This window comes from Microcaecilia unicolor, chromosome 4 (genome assembly GCF_901765095.1).
Source record: "Microcaecilia unicolor chromosome 4, aMicUni1.1, whole genome shotgun sequence".
NCBI classification, from domain to species: domain Eukaryota; kingdom Metazoa; phylum Chordata; class Amphibia; order Gymnophiona; family Siphonopidae; genus Microcaecilia; species Microcaecilia unicolor.
This window is the reverse complement of record NC_044034.1, coordinates 276,884,696-276,904,431: the sequence shown is the minus strand read 5'-3', so window position 1 is coordinate 276,904,431 and position 19,736 is coordinate 276,884,696. Positions and strand designations below refer to the sequence as shown.

At 41.5% G+C, this 19,736-nt stretch overlaps 1 protein-coding gene across 2 annotated transcripts in view; it reads left to right on the top strand.

The window, feature by feature from the left end:
* Positions 1 to 19,736, top strand: part of FRMPD4 (FERM and PDZ domain containing 4) — a 474,706-nt gene that overhangs the window by 166,417 nt on the left and 288,553 nt on the right. For both annotated transcript variants that reach the window (XM_030201595.1, XM_030201597.1), the window contains exon 2: positions 4,891 to 5,007. In XM_030201595.1, the coding sequence (XP_030057455.1) occupies positions 4,970 to 5,007 (38 nt within the window). In that variant the 5' untranslated portion in view covers positions 4,891 to 4,969. The remainder of the gene's footprint in view (positions 1 to 4,890; positions 5,008 to 19,736) is intronic.

Genomic DNA, 19,736 nt, shown 5'->3' with positions numbered 1-19,736 from the left:
CATTGTGTAATAGTGTTTGGCAGGACAGACATGGTGAAAAAGTCGTATGCATTGATTTCCAGGGGAAAACTACTGATGCTAGCTTTGAAATTTATTTTTCAAAGCACAAAGAGAGCATAAGAGGAAAGATGAAGCTTGCTTGGTTTAGCTATACAGTCTACTGTACCATGTCATACGATCAAACTCATCATCTAAGAAATCTTTAAAAAATATATTTTATGAGACTTCCAACAAATTGGGACCAGTCTATTAAACTATTTTATTATTTATTGTGATGGCATTGTAAGTAGTATACTATGCCATACTCTATACTGTTATTTGAATATTTGTACTGCTATAATTAGTTATTGCTTATGTTTGACTTATTCTTACTGTACATTGCCTTGAGTGAATTCCTTCAAAAAGGCGTTAAATAAGTCCTAATAAATAAATACATAAATTAATACTTCCTAATTACTTATAAATAGCAAACGTTGAAGAAATGAGCAACAAAAATGTAGATCTTATGCTATGGGTTTGGTTGGACTTTCTTCAAAGGCCTCTGGCAAAGAATTTTATAGACTATAGACATCAGAGGCAATGGGCATTGAGGAAGGCATATTTAACAGGCTTCAATATTCAATATTTTAATGTTGTAAATGAAAAGATCATCTTTCTTAAAGTAAAAGAGGACTCTGGAAGAATGACAACTCCATGTTTTTGACAGAGACAGCATAAATCTTTTGAATTTTAGTGTATAATATCAATCACCTTACTTTCTAATTCTTCCTACTTTCTTACTCATCTATATGTTACAACTTTGCCTTACCCCTCACTACCAATTATAATGTTCTATTACGTATTGTGTTGACAATGCTGGTATACCATGCCATACTTATATTGTTGTTCGAATATTTTTACTGCTCTAATTGCCTCCTGCTCATGTTTGATCTATTCTTACTGTACACCGCCTTGAGTGAATTCCTTCAAAAAGGCGGTAAATAAATCCTAATAAATAAATAAATACTGATTGCAATATAAATCTGTTTTACAGGTCTGTTTGTTCACACATTCAAGGGACTGACATTCAGTGCAATAAAATTCCATCCATTAGTGTCAATGCTGCATAAAGTACAGCCTAACGTGGGCTTAGCACACCAGTCCAATACAACAATTTTCATTGTCTCTAAACATCAAATGACATCCGTTGTCAAACTAGGTAGCATTTTAATGTCCTTAGCACACTAGTATTCATTAAAGTAATATTTTTCTGCTGAGTTTAGACTCAAATGTGAAAGGAAAAGAATTTGTATTTGAAAGTGTACCTTAAAATTGGCACCTGAATAGTTCAAATTCCAGTGACATATTTTCTCTTCTGCCTTGAATCTATGCGAATAGTTTACTCCTAGCTAACAGGAATTACATAAAGCAGTTCTGTAATGTTAAAAGGTTTCTGTCTTTGCCATGGAAACATGGCCATGGCTAGAGGGGCACAAAGCCCATCTGTGAAAGAAGTGGAGACTGAGCTGCCAAAGAGGGTAGAATAGGATAAAATCGTGTGATTACTGTGTGAATCCACTTCAAATGTGATAAACAGAAAACACAAGATAGGAAAATAATGTGATATCTTTTTTAAATGGATGTAATACATTTTTGACAAACTTTTGAAGGCAGGACAAGTATGAGCGAAAGATGACAATATCAAACATGTATAAGTGAGAGAAGAAAAGCATTCCAAGGACAGTCTGGAGGGAAAGGTAGGGAGGGGTGTTTGGGGGGAGCAGTGAGAAAGAGGGAGAGCCCAATGGATAATCAGAATGCGACAAAGCAGTATAATTTTATGGTTTATAGTGTGATACAAACCCCAGATCCTTGTTAAGTCCTGTCAGGTGGGTATCAAATCTGGAAACAGTAGTTAAACTTATTGAACCTGAACATGAGAAGTGAGGAATTTGAATGATTTTCTGATAAGGGTTTGGATATAAACAACTGAGTTCAACTCAATCCAGTTTTTGCAAACCTCAAGAACGTTTACTTCCATAGAAGATTAAGATTTGACCTAATACTTTCAAAAAAATGTCTTTAAAGTGGTCTCTACACATTCCCGACTGTCTACAAACAAAAACATTGCTGTGGGAAAATATCAGGTTTTGTTTCAGGCTGAGTTCAGGGTCAAGTCAGATCGACAGGGAACCAAATTCTAATATATTTCCAGATGTGATATACCAGTCTCTTCATCCACACCACCCATAACATACTTTTGGGCTCATTTTAAAAACAGAAAAACGTCTAAAAAGTGGCATACATCAGCATTTTTGAAACCTATTTTTAGATGTTTTTCTTTGAAGTCTGTCAGAGGTGCATCCAAATCTCAAGGGGCCATTTCAGGGGCTTGTTCAGGGCGGGAATTGGGTGTTCCTAAGACTTAGACATATTTCAGCCATAATGGAACAAAACAAAAACGTCCAGGACTAAAACCAAGACGTTTTGAGCTAGACCTGTTTTTATAACGAATAAGGCACAAAAAGGTGCCCTAAATAACCAGATGACCACTGGAGGAAATCAGGGATGACGTCCCCTTATTCTCTCAGTGGTCACTAACCCCCTCCCCCTACCTGTTACACTTGTGGAGAAAATGTGGGCTCTCCAAAACTCACCAGAAACCCACTGTACCCACATATAGGGCTATCGTAGTGGTGTACAGTTGGGGGTAGTGGGTTTTGGGTGGGTTTTGGGGGAGCTCAGCAGACAAGGTAAGGGAGCAATGGTGAGATGTGTACCTGGGAGCTTTTTATGAAGTCCACTGCAGTGCCCCCTAGGGTGCCCTATTGCTGTCCTGAGATATCAGGGGGACCAGTCTACTAAAAATGCTGGCTCCTCCTACATCCGAATGGCTTGATTTTGTGCATTTTGCACTTGGACATTTTTTCAACAAAAATGGATCCAAACAAAAAAAAATTTTAATGTTCATATCATAAAACAGTATTTTCGGAAAAAAAAATAGATGTTTTTCTTTTTCGAAAATGACCTTCTTTCCTGTTTAGATTTTGGATGTTTTAGACATCATATCGAAAATGCCCCTCAATGTTTATTTGAATCCAGTAACACTTACCTCATCCAACTTTCAATTGCTCCATAGCATAGAAACTTTGGACAGCATTTCTAGTAGATAAATGCCCATATAAACAGAGAGAATTTTGATTCCTATCTGTACACTTCCAGAGGTGACATGAAATCTGTTTGAATTAATGCCATAATGTGTTGCCAAATGTCATTTATTTATTTACCTTAATTTATATTGTGCCAATCCTAATACTCTGGCACCCTTGTTGCAGCTTGTTGGGGTCCTCAAGACCTGCCAGTTGGAGACCTCCTGGAAGGTGCTGAGAACCTGTGCAAAAACTGAGCATGCTCCAGATGCCAGTCAGGTGGTTCAGGAAAGCTGCTGCTGGCTGCTGAATTGCACTTAAGGGAGTTCTGGGCACCTTCCAGGAGGTCTCCAGCTGGCAGGGTTTGGGGATCCTTGCCAGCTCAGGTATATAATATTTTACGATGAGCTGGGATGGGGGGAGAAGGGGGCAGAGAGCAGAGGAGGGGTGGGCTATGGGTAGGACATTGTGCCACCCATTTTGCCCATAGGCCCACCCAAAATTTGAGGTCTGGTTACACCACTGAATTAGTGTGTTCCAGGATAACAGCTCTGGTATAGATAAAGCAGACTCATATTTTCCAAGTGTTAGCGCCTTTATTGGAAAATGGCGTCATATGTAAGCATTGGCGTCCTAAGACTTGGAAAATATGAGTTTGTTTGGTTGATTAAGTTTCCGCAGGCATTGCACACAGTTCCCCTGAGGAAACTTGGCAAAGTGAAATGGAGATCCCCATCAGGGCTACATTTTTAAGTTAAGTGCTTGCTCTATATTTATTATTTTTTGAAGTTGTTTTGATGTTTAAATGATTTTGTGCACCTAAAGCATTAAAATATTGAAGAGGTTTTTATGGCCAGTGATAGAAATGGTGTCTGATATGCATCGGCACTATGAGAAATTCAAGGTGTCACAGCCCTGACTTTTGAGGTATTTTTCCTCCTTAACAATATTTTTAACATATTTGATTGCTGTTAAGAGCATTTTTTCTTCAGCTTTGGGTATTTTCATGTGCTAATGTTGCCATTAGTGCTCAGCCACTAACAAAAATTAGCATGTGAAACCTTACTGCCACCTATTAACTTGCACTAATCAGTTAGTGCGCAGCAATGCCGACATGCTGATTAGCACAGAAATGTCCCCCTCCTCCCCAATCCCCTTAGCCAAAATTTTTTTTAAAATACTGTTTAGTGCATGGGTAGTATTCGCATATTTGAAACGTACCATGGGATGCCTCAGCACACCCCACAGTAAGCCCTTTTAAGCTGTGGTAAGCATGCTTTCGTTACCACAGCTTAGTGAAAGGACCCCAAAGCCTGCAACTCAGAAGGGGGCATGGCCATGGGAGGAGCATGGGCAGGTCAGGGTCATTCCCAGAAATTAGGTATGATGTTATATTCTACTTAACATACTTGGATTTAAGTGCCCAACTGGACACCAGTTGGGCATGAAGATTTACGCCAGGTTTCAGTAGGCATAAGTCCTCATGTCCAAAGTTGGACGATGGACCTTTATAGAATTGGTGCTTCGCACAGATCCAAACAGCTCCTAACTTTAGGCTCCACTTACTGAATCTGGCCCATAATGTCAAGATCAAACTCCCAACTTCAATTGTCAAAATGTAGTATTCTGCAGAAATGTACAAATTGTTTTCTGAAGGGGTCTTGCAGTGATTCACAATGTGATGAATCACAGCACAAGCCTGTGGCTTTTTCTCCCAGACACCGTTTTGCAAGCCTAAGAATCCTTTGTAATTCTTTTACAGCCACAAGACGAAATCTTCAGGCTGGCCGCCTCCTTCAGGAACCTGGAGTTTGACACCGGGGCCAACTTATGGATGGGAGATGGCGGCAAGCAGAGATGGAAGAGACTACTTCATCAGGTAAACTCAAAAGATTTACCCTGAATACTAATACAAGTGACTTTCCCCTTAGAGGTATTAGCATTCTGCTGTGTATTTTGACTTTCTGTTTTTGTAACATTCATGCTACCATTTTTGGTACTAGCAAAGAAGATTCTGTGCTTTAACCATTTGTCTTACCTTTCAATTATAAAGTTTCGCTCGTCTGTGGTGTCAGATATAGAAATGCGAATGTTCTGCTTTGCTGACTTTAGAACCTAATGCAAGTAAAGACGGTTGCGTGCTAAGAATTGGAATTAATCCCTTGAGGAGTAGGAAGGTGAGAGGATGCTGCCTGATTCAAGATTTCCATATGGTAGTAATGAGAGGGGCTAACGTCTTGCAGTTCTAGCTACAGATGACAGAGATGCAAACATAATTCAGCATTCTCATGAGTGCAGGCTTCCAGAAGGAGAAATGTTTCAGGCTTATAGCACTCCAGTGTTCAAATGCCAAGAAAATATTTCTCCCTCCCCCACCCCAAGCTCCTTAACCATTAATCCTGCTTCTTTTGCAAACAGGATACATTATTGTAACTATTGCCTTTTTCACACATTCCAAATACAGCATTGCAATATGCCTAATTGTTATGGATATATTTGGATGTCACAAAAATTTCCTGGTAGATATCCAGCCTGCGGTGGTGATTGAGTTTTTTTTACATACTGATTACTGTGGCCAGAATTAGCCCTGCGTATTCATTGCCAGGCTATGTCTGGGCACTGGCACTGGATATCCAGGACTAAATGTAATTGTGCTGGTCGCCAGAGCTTATGCAAATCCTGGCCGATATATATTCAGCCAGGATCTGTATAAGACAGTTAAGTGAGCCCTGGCTGAATATCAGCCACAACCTGCATAACATAAAAACATGATGGCAGATAAGAACCAAATGGCCCATCCAGTCTGCCCATCCTCAGTAACCACTAACTCTTCCTTTCCTAAGGGATCCCAAGTGCCTGTCCCATGATTTCTTAAATTCAGACACAGTCTTCGTCTCCACAACCTCCACCGGGAGGCCATTCCACGCATCCACCACCCTTTCAGTGAAAGAGTATTTTCTTAGATTCCTCCTAAGCCTATTTCCTCTTAACTTTATTGTATGCCCCCTCATTCCAGAGTTTTCCTTCATTTGAAAAAGGCTTGGCTCCTGTATATTGATGCCACTGAGGTATTTAAACATCTCCATCATATCCCCTCTCTCTCTCCTCTCTTCCAGCATATACATGTTGAGGTTCCTAAGCCAGTCCCTATATGTTTTACGACAGAGACCACTTACTAATTTTGTAGCCACCCTCTGGACCGATTCCATCCTGTTTATATCTTTCCATATGTGCGGTCTGCAGAATTACACGCAGTACTCTAAATGGGGCATCACCAGAAACTTCTGCAAGGGCACTATCACCTCTTTTTCCTGTGGATCATCCCTCTCCTTATGCACCCAAGCATCTTTCTGGCTTTGGCTGTCACCTTTTCTACCTGTTTGGCCACCTTGGTTATAACCCACAAGTCTCTGGACTTGTCTATTATTTTGGCCAGGAATTTGGCAATTGTGCTTAAGCCTCAGTTATTTAACCTGGCCTTTTTTAAAATTCAAGGAATCTGCCTGTAGGAACTTAGCTCCTTAATTGGCTGCTCTTATACATGGAACTTTATAGGGTATGGTACTTACACATTTAGGTGCTGGTATGTGCACATGTAAGTAGTTGCAGGAAAAATCATCACAAAAAAATGGGGAAAATTATATGAAAGATATGGGATATTAAAATATAATCTATACGCAAATCCCATTCATTTCGAAAAGTGTCCGTAAATTTTTTATGTGCTCATAAAGTATTCTTAAGGACTGCCAGAGACCAACCAAGGTCTTATTTCATCCACAAGCAATTAATCATCGCACATATTGTTTTTTCTTCATGCCAGTCCATGCTCCCTGTTTAAACACACTTTTTAATACAATATATTGCCACTTAACTTGTAGAGATCCTGGGTCCCAACATGGACCATGTTTCACTGGGACCCAACTTTGGAAATTACTTGTTGATTACGGCTGTCTCTCTTAACATCCTCATTAACTGACATTAAAAAAGTTGGTAAAAATTTGTTGCTATGGACACTTTTTGAAATGAATGGGATTTGCTTGTAGATCACATGTAAGTAGTGGCATCACATATAGGGTACCAAACAAGAAATGCGTGCTCCCTTTGCACGTTTAGGATAATACACATGCATTTCCCATTGCCCTATATGTATTTTACAAATGACTCTGTATTCAGCTGTCCTTTTGTGAAATCATCTGAAAACTGTGAACCTAAATATTCTATCCAAAATCAGACTTTAAATGTGGGAGCTTGTGTGCTCATGTCCCCAAGGTGGTAAAGGATCTAATAGGAAGGCAACAAAAACCGGCTTGGGTAAGAAAAGACAGCTGCAAGTGCTCAAGCTTCTAGTTTTGCGAGCTGAGGTATATCCTTCAATAACCAGGTAGGCAGGGATATTCTGTGGGCATTTGTGCTTACTCTTATAATTCTCTTACTCATTAACTGAAGCTACTAATCCAAAGCAACAGAATTCAGCTAGTTCTGCTGTTTCAGCTGAAAGATATGGTGAACAAGCAGAGAAAAGTGATAGATGTCAAAACAGGGTGAAACAGGGAAGTAGAGACCTACACAAGGAGTAGGCAAGGGGACACAGTGTGTAGGCCATACACTTGCACAGGTTGGTGGATCTATGAGGGTGGCAGCAGCAGCCCATACTGATGAGCCTACCAGTACAGTGAGCAGCAGAGCTGAGCCCATCTTATCCTATCCTTTGTTACATTGACCCAACAGAGAGCACCAATCTCAGCTTATTTTCTTCTTCTGTCTCTCTCCCCTATCAGCAGCAGCAGCTGGTAGTTACAATATTATTAACTTCCACTGTGTGAGGCCATTTAATGCTATAATAAGTACCGGCTGCTGCTGACCTGGTGAAAGGGGAGAAGAGAATAAGGCTGGGTTGTTGCCATCCACTCTTAGGGTCAGGACAGCATTAAAGAGGATAAAATGAGCTCAGTGTTGCTGCTCACTCTACTAGACAACTCAACAGCACCTACTGCTGTCCCTGTGGAATCTGGGGTGGAGCATTATAGGGGCCTGGCTGGCAGCAAGAAGGGAGTCTGGTAAAGGTGTCCTAGGGAGGGAGGGAGGGAGTGTGAAGAGACGGGGAAAGGTAAGGAGAGTGCCATAAAAGCTTCCTGGGGAGAGGGGATAGGATGCAGAGAACGGTCTTTCTTGTGGGGAGGGGTGAGGAAAACACAGTGAGAGCTTGGGGGAGAGGGGAAGAATGTAATGCAAACTTTGAAAGGGGGAATGTGGTGAAATATTTCAGGATGGGGAGAATGAAGTGAGGCTTTAAGGTAGCAGAAGTGTGAGAGAAAGAAGTGTGTATGGAGGGGGGGGGGGGGGGGGGGCTTCAGAAGACAATACAAAAGAAAATGTAGGGAAGTCCTTCCAGGGGTGGAGAAGATACATTTTGAGGAGGGGATGTGAGGATGATATTCCTGAGCTAGGAGAGGGTATATGGGAAGAACGTCTAGGGACTGAAGAGAGCAAAGATTTGACCTAGGATAGGGGCAGAAAAAATAGGAACAAAAGAGATGGGAGTGATAATGAATCCAAGAAGAAGGTGAATGAATGCAGAGAGGGAGGGAAAGGACTAGGGATGAAAAGGGCCTGGAAGAAGGGGTAACAGTACCAGGGATTTAAGGGAAAGCAAGGGAGAAGGGAAAATAATATTCTAGATATGGAAGTGGGAAGGAAGAGAGACAGAGAACTGATCTTGGCATGGAGTGAGAAATAGAAAGGACCTACAATGGAGTAGTGAGGATGCAAGATGTTTTAAGAGGATTGAGGATGGAGGCATGTGAGAGAGGACCTAGATCTGGGGGTAAGGTGGGAATCTAGGAAGATATAATGTGGGAGGAAAGGGATAATCAATGGAGAACAGTACATGAGAGAAAGAAATTAAAGGAGGGGGAATGGAGAATGGCAGGCAGGAAGAGGAGAAAAGCAGAAGACAGCAGAAAGAGAGAAGGTAGAGATTCTTCTCCCTCCTCTGATCTGGGCGCTAAAGTGAAACACTTGAACTTATTTTCAGACTAGCTGCACTGAACTCCTGGGCAGCAAAGTGAATCTTTCTTGGTCTACTATACCTTCAGTGTAAGCTACAGAAAACTCACAGATGAGACTTTTTGCCAAAAGTACTGGAAGCCAACAGTGAATTTCTCCCTTCCCCTTTCTCCTTCTCCAGTTCTGGCACTGCTGCCACAGCCTGCAAAGTTCAAATGCGTCTGTTAAAGCCAACAAACCAGCACAGGATGGGAGTAACCAGGGCAACCTGTTTAAATAAGGAAAGGAACTGCCACCTTTATTGAAACTCAACATTCTGTTTAATTAAATGGGCACAATTATGCTTTACTGCTGTTTCGCACTACCACTGGACTGCATTTGTCCTCTTGTACAATTTGAGGCCCTAAGGCACTAATTTACAGCTTAAGCTAGCATTTGCTGTGAAGCGCACACTATGCAGCTGGGTAGCATTGTTAGGGCTTTTAAGCACCGCTATATTGGGTAAACAGTGTTTAAATGTGCTCTTGATGCCAGCTGATATACTTCATAACCAGAGCCGGCTTCTCTTTTAAACCTTCTCTTATACACTGGAGGGTCAATTGCAGCAAACTTTTTAATATAGTTTGGATTCTAGTTTTCTATAATGGTCCTGTCAAACTAAGGACAAGGCAGAACTCTTATGTGCATACTGCAAATTCAGCTCCCTTGGTAATGGAATCTGTAGAGAATGATTCTAATTGTGCATTGGGGGGGGGGGGGGTCAGCGCCTGATTGGTGTCTGCAGTGCTGTATTATTATTATTATTATTATTATTATTTGTTACATTTGTATCCCACATTTTCCCACCTTTTGCAGGCTCAATGTGGCTTACATATAACCGTTAACGGCGTTAGCCGATTCCGGTCTGAACAAATATATGGTATGAATGAATACAAAGTGATATTGTGGTAGAATGAGGTACATGTATGGTAAGTACAGTTGGGGGGAACTTAGAGAGGGAAAGGGGGAAGAAAAGTCATGTAATGTCCGTTACGGTCTCTGGTTGCATTGTGTCACAGGTGACAAGGTATTTTTATGTTGGGTCGGTGGGGTATGCTCTTCTGAACAGTTCTGTCTTTAGTACTTTCCGGAAATTTAGGTGGTCAAGTGTAGTTTTTACTGCTTTTGGCAATGCGTTCCATAGTTGTGTGCTTAGGTAGGAAAAGTTGGATGCATAGGTGGATTTGTATTTGAGTCCTTTGCTGCTTGGGTAGTGGAGGTTTAGGTATGATCGTGCAGATTTTGTGGTGTTTCTGGTTGGCAGGTTGATGAGGTCTGTCATGTATCCCGGTGCCTTGCTGTAAATAATTTTATGAACAGTCTTGCAGATTTTGAAAGTGATACGTTCTTTGATTGGTAGCCAGTGCAATTTTTCTCTGAGTGGTTTGACACTGTCAAAACGTGTTTTTCCAAATATAAGCCTGGCTGCTCTGTTTTGGGTGGTCTGAAGTTTCTTTATGATTTGATCCTTGCATCCTGCATAGATTCCATTACAGTAATCTATGTGGCTTAGTACCATGGACTGTACCAGGTTACAAAATATTTCCCTCTGGAAGAATGGTTTTACGCGTTTGAGTTTCCACATTGAGAAAAATATTTTCTTTAAGGTGGATTTCGCTTGGGTGTCTAGTGATAGGTTACGGTCGATTGTTACCCCGAGAATTTTCAGACTGTCTGAGACAGGGAGGGTGTATCCTGGGGTGTTAATGTTTGTGGGTTTGTATGCATTGTATTGGGATGAGATGATGAGACAGTGTGTTTTTTCTGTATTGTGTTTTAGTTGGAATGCATTTGCCCATGAGTTCATGATGTTTAAGCTTAGCTTGATTTTGTTGGTGATTTCCACCAGATCATGTTTGTATGGGATGTATAATGTGACGTCATCAGCATAGATAAATGGGTTGAGGCCTTGGGTGGATAGGGTCTTGGCTAGTGGAGTCATCATGAGGTTGAAAAGAATCGGTGATAGTGGTGATCCTTGTGGTACTCTGCAGACTGGTTTCCACGGTGACGATATGTTTGTTTTTGATTTCACTTGATATGTTCTTGTGGTTAGAAAACCCTTAATCCAATTGAAAGTGCCACCATTGATTCCGAAGTATTCTAGAAGTCTTAGCAATATGTTATGGTTAACCATGTTGAATGCACTTGACATGTCAAATTGGAGGAGGAGAATGCTCTTGCCTATTGCTATTTCCTGCTTGAATTTGGTTAGGAGAGTGAGTAGTACTGTTTCGGTGCTGTGTAGGGGTCAAAATCCTGATTGTGACTCATGTAGTATAGTGAATTTTTTTATGTAGTGATTGAGTTGTTTGGTCACCAGTCCTTCCATTAGTTTGACTACTAATGGGATAGATGCTACTGGGCGGTAGTTGGTAATGTTGTTTGTTTTTTTCTTGGTGTCTTTTGGTATGGGGGTGAGCAGGATGTTGCCTTTTTCTTGAGGGTAAGTACCCTGTTGGAGCATGAAGTTTAAGTGGGATGTGAGATCTATTATGAAGCGGTGGGGGGCTGATCGTATTAGGTAGCTGGGGCATGTGTCCAGTTCACAATTGCTGTTTGAGTATTGTTTAATCGCCTGGGTAACTGTGTCAGCACTGAGTAACTGTAGAACTCATTAATTTCTGTAAATGAAAAGGATAGCTTGAAGTTTAAAAAGTGATGTATTAATTAGCTGGTAATAATTATTTTGATTCCTTTATGTGTTGACCTCTGCTTCAGTTTCAAAGACACCCTGTATAAAATTACTCAAGATAAATGGAAGAGATCTTTTTAGTCGCATTTTACAAGTTTTCATCTGTAGTTTTGATTTTTGTAAAGTCAAAACTCTAAAATTGGATGAAAATGTACAGTAATCCATTATAGGGGGCACAGAATATAATGACAATGATATGTATTAGGCATTTTGGGGTAAGAGTTATTGATTTGATATACCTCCTTTCTGTAAGTACAACTAAAGCAGTTTACATATATTATATGAAGGTTCTTTCTCTGTCCTTAGAGGCTCCTAATCTAACCCCCCCCCCCCCCATTTACTAAGCCATGCTAGCAGTTGTGATGCACTAATGCAGATGGGCTGTGTTGGCATTGCCGTGTGGCAGCCACTAATGTGGCTTAGTAAACAGGGGAGTAAGTTTGTTGATTGTTTATTTGCATTTACTATAGCACACAATACTGACAGGTGGAACAAGGCAGTGTACAATGCAAAGCCAAAATCAAAAGGTAGAAAGGAACTACAATTCAATTGATAGGAAAGAGATAGCAGTCAAATCGAAAAGGTAGCAAACAGAGAAACAAACAAGACGAGGAGAGACAGAAGAGATATAATAGTATAGCCATAAATCAGAATAAGAACAGAGATGCCAAGTTCAAGCCACATCGAATGGAATGCCAAAAGCCTTGGGGGGGGGGGGGGAGACATGTTTTTATAAGTGACTTAAACTTAGGCATGGAGAGTTCACTATCTCTCGTCTCTTACTATTCCATACTCACTTGTTTGCCTTCTCCGCTCAATAAACTTTATCTTATCTTCCTCTCTTCAATAGTCCCTTTCCCTATGTGTCCTATCTGTCTGTCCTACCCTTATCCCTTATTTGTCCTGTCTGTCTGTCCTGATTTAGATTATAAGCACTTTTGAGCAGGGACTGTCTTTTTCTTTATGTTCAATTGTGAAGCACTGCGTATGACTGGTAGCGCTATAGAAATGATTTGTAGTAGTAGTAGTAGTAGTAGTAATAAAATGGCCATCGCTTAGTCCTACCAAGTCCCAAACTTGCTCATTTAGATTTCACCCGTTGTGTGCCTTTCTTTTTTGCTGCCCCCTTTTACTGGAACTCTCTCCCGCTAGAAATCCATGCAGAATCTTCATTTAGGAATTTTAAATTGAAATTGAAGACCTGGTTGTTCATTAATGCTTTTTCTTTAAGCTGAATTTGCAGTGATTCACAGCTACTGTCCTTTCTTTTTTTTTTTTTAGTTACATTTGTACCCCACGCTTTCCCACTCATGGCAGGCTCAATGTGGCTTTAGTCCCTTTTTTGTTCCCCTTCCCTTTTGATTGTGCTTCCTCCCCTTATTCTCCTTCTCTCTCTCTTCCAGGTGAGTGAGTCATTGCTTTCCTATCATATTTTGTAGTTCTTTTTCTTTTCTAAAATTTTGTTTATAGCATTGTAAACCGCCAAATATTGCTAGTCAGTCCTGGCAGTATAACAAATCTTGATAAACTATAATATAACTATGAATAGACATTGGGACACTATTCCCAAGTAGCAGGAGCTAGGAAGAAGAAAGCATGCTTTGTACATGGGGCAATGGAGGGTTCAGGGGTCCTTTTACTAAGGTGCACTGAAAAATGGCCTGCGGTAGTGTAGACATTTGTTTTGGGCACGTGCAGAATTATTTTTTAGCACACCTACAAAAAAAAATGCCTTTTTACATTTTTTTGCCAAAAATGGACGTGTGGAAAATGAAAACTGCCGCGTGTCCATTTTGGGTCTGAAACCTTACTGCAAACCATTGACCTAGCGGTAAGGTCTCACACGGTAACCGAGCAGTAATGGTCTATGCACATCAAATTCCACTTGACGTGCATAGCTGCCGGGCGTCAGAAAATAAAAAATATTTTTCAGACACGCATAGCGGATGTGCACCAAAATTGAAATTACCACAAGGGCCACATGGTAACTCCAATTTGGCGCACATGTGACTTAGTAAAAAAGGCCCCTAAGTGATTTGTCCAAAGTCACAAGGAGCTGCAGCAGGAATCAAACCTACTTCCCCAGGTTCTCAGCCCACTACACTAACCAATAGGCTACTCCTTCACTCTTTCCCTTCCTCTTGTAATACCATCACCACTTTTGGACTTCTGCCTTTGTACTTGCTTCTTTACTATGCTTCAGATCCCTGGCATGCTATCTGTGGAGATATATATATTCCCCCCAGATTCAATATAGGTGCAGTGCCCAGATGTGTGTGTAAACTAATTAGTCAATTGGGTGCTTAAGGTTAATTGGAGTTAATTGGCATTAATTTGGATTTACATGCACATCTGCCCAAAATTTTGTGAAGAATGTTGTTATGCTCTAAATATGGGTCCCTAAATTTAAAAGCTCATTTTCTTAACAGGTCACTAGACTTAAAAGCTCGGTTTTTCATAGAAGGATGCTGGCATTAATTGATTTGATTACTTTATTTTTTGTCTATTAGATTGTAAGCTCTTTGAGCAGGGACTGTCTTTCTTCTATGTTTGTGCAGCGCTGCGTACGCCTTGTAGCGCTATAGAAATGCTAAATAGTAGTAGTAGTAGTGGCACCCTTTTAAACCCAACTGTTACATCCAAATCTTTTTCATACAATTGAGTTCCAAAACACAGTAGTTTCAGTCATACCCAAGATCTATTGTTGGATGTAAATGAGTTGGTTAATCTAGAAGATATATAACAATCACTACTGAAAGAGCTCTGTGTAGACAGAAAACAGATTTTCCTGTTGCAATTTGTATAGCAAAGTGGGTTATTATAAACTATGTTAGGAAAATAAAAGCACCTAATCCAGCACCTTAAATTTTAGCTTACACTTTCAAATGCCATTAATTTGCATGGGTGTCACAATATCTAAACTCTTTTAAGTGTAATGTATTTCTTTCAGTGCATATATATTTCACAAACTAATGTAATAGATTCTTTTTCTCTGCAATCATATTGCATTTATTTATAGCATCTCCGGTGGTATGTTGTGGTGGCCAAAAAAGCAACTAGGAATTACCTGAAAAAGGGATGGAGAACAAAACTGAGAATACCATTTTACCACTGTATAGGTCCCTGATGTGTTTGCACCTTGAGTTCTGTGGGCAGTTCTGGTCAGTCCAACTCAAAAGGATATTATGCAACTAGAAAAGGTTCAGAGAAGCATGACAAAAATGAGAAAGGGGATGGAGCACTTCCCTTATGAAGACAGGCTAAACAGGTCAGGGCTTTTAAGCCTGCAGAGAAGAGGATTGGGAGGGAATATGAAAGAAGTTTATAGAACAATGTGTGAAGTAGAACCATTAAATACAAAATGGTTGTTTAACCTGGCATGTAAAACACAATCAAGAGACACTCCATGAAGCTAATAACCAACAGACTGAAAACCACTCGGAGTGGCCTAATGGTTAAAGTGGTGGACTTTGGTCCTGGGGAACTGGGTTCAATTCCCACTGCAGGTACAGGTAGCTCCTTGTGACTCTAGGCAAATTACTTAACTCTCCATTGCCCCAGGTACATACCTGTATATAATATATAAGCCACATTGAGCCTGCCATGAGTGGGAAAGTACAGGGTACAAATGTAAAAAAAATATTATTTTAGTACAGTGCATAATGGTTGTGAAATCTGTTACCTGAAGACATGATCAAGGCGACCAAAATAACAAATTCCTGGAGGTAAAGCCCATACACTGGTGTTAAGATAGACCTGTAGAAGCCCACTGCTTATCCCTGAGGTTAAATATCATGAAATCTTGCTACTTTTTGGGAGTCTGTCAGGAATTTTTTGACCGGGACTAACCACTGTTGGAAACGGAGCTTGATAGATCCTTGGTCTGACCCAATACGAAACTCTTAGTACATAAGTACATAAGTATTGCCATACTGGGAAAGACCAAAGGTCCATCGAGCCCAGCATCCTGTTTCCAACAGTGGCCAATCCAGGTCACAAATACCCTGCAAGATCCCAAAAATGTACAAAACATTTTATACTGCTTATCAAAGAAATAGTGGATTTTCCCCAAGTCCATTTAATAACGGTCTATGGACTTTTCCTGTAGGAAGCTGTCCAAACCTTTTTTAAACTCCGCTAAGCTAACTGCCTTTACCGCATTCTCTGGTAACAAATTCCAGAGTTTAATTACACGTTGAGTGAAGAAAAATTTTCTCCAATTCGTTTTACATTTACTACATTGTAGCTTCATCGCATGCCCCCTAGTCCTAGTATTTTTGGAAAGCGTGAACAGACGCTTATGCTCTTATGACTTCTGCATACCACTATAGTTTCATCTTAGCTTCCTATCATTCTCCCCTTGACAATCATGAGTAAGGCCACTGAGGTTCATGATGTCTAAATCATGTTTGTTTCCTTAAAAGATGATACTTGTGTTCAGCTTCAGTCATTCTGGAAATGCACTGCACTGTAATTTAAAACTGGGAAAACAAGAGAAAGCCCTGATGGTATCACTGCATGAAAGGGAATAAATTACACTCTGTCAATGGTAATGCATTCCCACACTTAGCATCGAGGTATTTACTATTTAATTCATTTTTCCCAAGTAGACTGTTTTAATAATATGGCTTCCCTTTCAGAAGACAACAGGTGTTCTCAAGGAATTTCACTTTAATAAAAACTGCAAGCATAGGCTTCATAAAGTGCCTGTGTGAAAAGGAGTTGAAGTGGTAACATTTGTATATAGAAAGAAATTTCTAATAAGACCCTACTTATGTGAACCAAAGAGGACAGAAATGGGATGTATGAAAGAAGATGATGAAAGGGGAATGAAAAGAAAGTTCATATACTAACCCTTGGGATTTCATGTAGATCAGGAACCACATTCACACAAAATCTTGCTACCCCAAGTTACTTAGAGGTCCTTTTACTAAGGTGCACCAAAAAGTGGCCTGCGCTGGTGTAGACACGTGTATTAGACGCTTGCAGGTCCATTATTCAGCGCACCTACAAAAACAGCCTGCGAGGCAAAATAAAAATTGGCGCACATGCATTTTGGGCCTGAAACCTTACCTCCACCCATTGACTTAGCGATAAGGTCTCACGCATTAACCGGGCGGTAATCGTCAGCGTGTGTACAATGTCGATTACTGCCCGGTTAGCGTTGCGCGCCGGAAAATAAAATTTATTTTCCAGCGCACATAGTGGACATGCATAAAAAATGAAATTATCGTCCGGGCAACGCGGTAGCCAGGCGGGCAAGTGTAGGCGCCTACGTGGCTTAGTAAAAGGGCCCTTAGAGGGTCTTTTACAAAGCTGCGGTAGATAGTGGCCTTAGCGTGCCCTTATTTGGGTCTTTCCTGTGTGCTAAGGCCATTTCTATTGCAGCCAGAAAATGGCCGATTTTCCATTTTCCAAATTAAGGGCCATGTGCACGGCCGTTAACAAAACTTTAGCATGTGAGCCCTTAACACCAGTTGTTTTGTAGGTAGTAAGGATTCCTGCACTATTCCTGCACTAATCAGCATGCAGCAATGCCAATGCACTAACTGATTAGCGCAGTCTCTGCCCTCAGACACACCCCTCAGCCGAAAAACAAATAATGTCTTTTAGCACATAGATAGTGCGCGCACATTTGAAACTTAAGCAAAATGTTTGTAAATGTTTTCTACTGAGTGGTCATTAAAAAAGTCCACACCGTGAAATGCAGTCATCCTTTTGTAAAACCTTTGTGTGAAGATGTTTTTGCACGCTGGCTTTCTCAGAATTCCTTGGCATCAAAGTAACTCACTAACCCCCCCCCCCCCCCCCCCGTTTACAAAGCCGCGCTAGCGGCTGCCAGTGTGCTAATGCCGACATAGCCCATTTACTTTGCAAACAGAGGGATAATTGTGAATTTAAATAAACTTTTGCACATAGTAGACTACGCATAATTGTGGCGATATTCAGCTGCTCTCTGGATAACTTACTACTCCTACAGGAACTCTACACAAAAACATTTCTAATTCTATGAAATCATTTTGAAAATTCTGTACACACTAGGAAAAAATGCCCATTTCTGAGCGGAATGAAACGGGCGCTAGCAAGGGGCCCCCTCCCTCCGTCCCTCGAAGCTACTTGCCTTGTTTGCTGTGGGCCGTTTCGGCCCTCGAGTGTCAATAGCTCCGCCCTCGACGTCATGATGTTTTGACGCGAGGGCGGTGCAGACACTCCAGGGCACACCGGATATCTCGGGCGTCTCAACTTCCGTGGAGGCTTCAGAACGTTGGAGTTGCCTTTTATATATATAGATTATTTTAAAATTCTGAAAATCCTGCATATTTATTTGTAGGTTTTTTTTTTCTTTTTGCAGTAAATTCCTCATTACTCATCATAAGGCCTGAAGGTCTGTTCAGCTTCTTCTCTTTTTGCTGCATTATCTCTATAGGGGAGATGGGAGGGATCGAGGAGAGCCACTTATGCTGGTGCCTGCACAAATTAAGTGCAGAATTCTCAGGTGATGGGGACTTCTGCACAAATTCTGCATAGTGCAGTTGCATAGAATTGCCCTAAGATGGGGTTCCCAAACAATTTTGGATCATGGCACACACCCCCTCCCCCAGCCACATGGGTCTCCGCAGCACCCTGCCCCGGCCACATGGGTCTCTGTACCCCCCTGGCCTGGCCACATGAGTCTCGCCCCCCCCCCCCCCCCGGCCACATGGGTCTCCACACACACCCCTGCCATATAAGTCTCCCTTTCCCTTTAGACCCCCTCCTCTCACACCAGCACACCTTCCCCAAATCCAGCATCACTCCTACCTTCCTTTCTACGGGTCCAGGATCCCCACCACCACCACATAGGTCTCCCTTTCCCTGCAGCTCCCTCCTCTCACACCAGCACACCTTCCCCAAATCCAGCATCGCTCCTACCTTCCTTACTGCAGGTCCAGGATTGCTGCCGCTTCCTTCTTCCCCGCCGCTACTGCAGTGCTTACAGCTTACATTTTTGGGCCATCCGCGATTCACACAGGCACTCCGGTGTCTTCCAAGTCTGCCGCATCTGGCCCTCTCTGATGCAACTTCCTGTTGCAAGGGCCAGACACGGCAGAGGGAAGTCCCCGCAGTGTCTGTGTGAATCGCAAACGCCCAAAATTGTAAGCTGCAAGCACTGCAGCAACGGTGGAGGAAGAAGCAGGAAGTGACAGATACTGGACCTGCAGGAGGAGAAAGTAGGGAGCGACGTGCCAGGCACCCCTGAGAGTTCACTGCGGTGCACCAGGGTGCTGCGGCACACAGTTTGGGAACCGCTGCCTTAGGAATAACTTATATACATTTAGTTTACGCCTGATTAATAGAAATCCTAAAATAAACAGATACTGGCCAATATTCAGCGCTATTTAACCAGCCAGGAATGGCTCCTGGTTGGTTAAATAGTTCTTAACTGGCGCAAGATAGCAGGTTATCTCTGCTGAATATTAACGTGTAGCGCTTAGCTGCTAATGAGCTATATCACACGATATAACCGGCTAGCCACAAATATTCAGCGCATCATCTGCCTCCTGCGGGCTGAATATCAGCCAGATAGTGTTGGTTCTGTGACTGCATTGCACATATATTTAGCACGGCTGAATATACATATTAATATCGGACAGAGGAGTATTGTATAGATAGAGGAGCAGCCCAGTGGTTAAAGCAGTAGGCTGAGAACTAGGCCAGATCCTTCTTCTCCACAAATTCTTCTTGTGACCTTGGGCAAGTCACTCCACCCTGTATTGCCTGGATGGTGTGTACCTTGCAGATGTGTGTTAATATGGGCAAGGTGCACCTTAATGTGCAGAGACTATAAGATACTATAATATAAATGCATACTTTCACAATATAGGCAC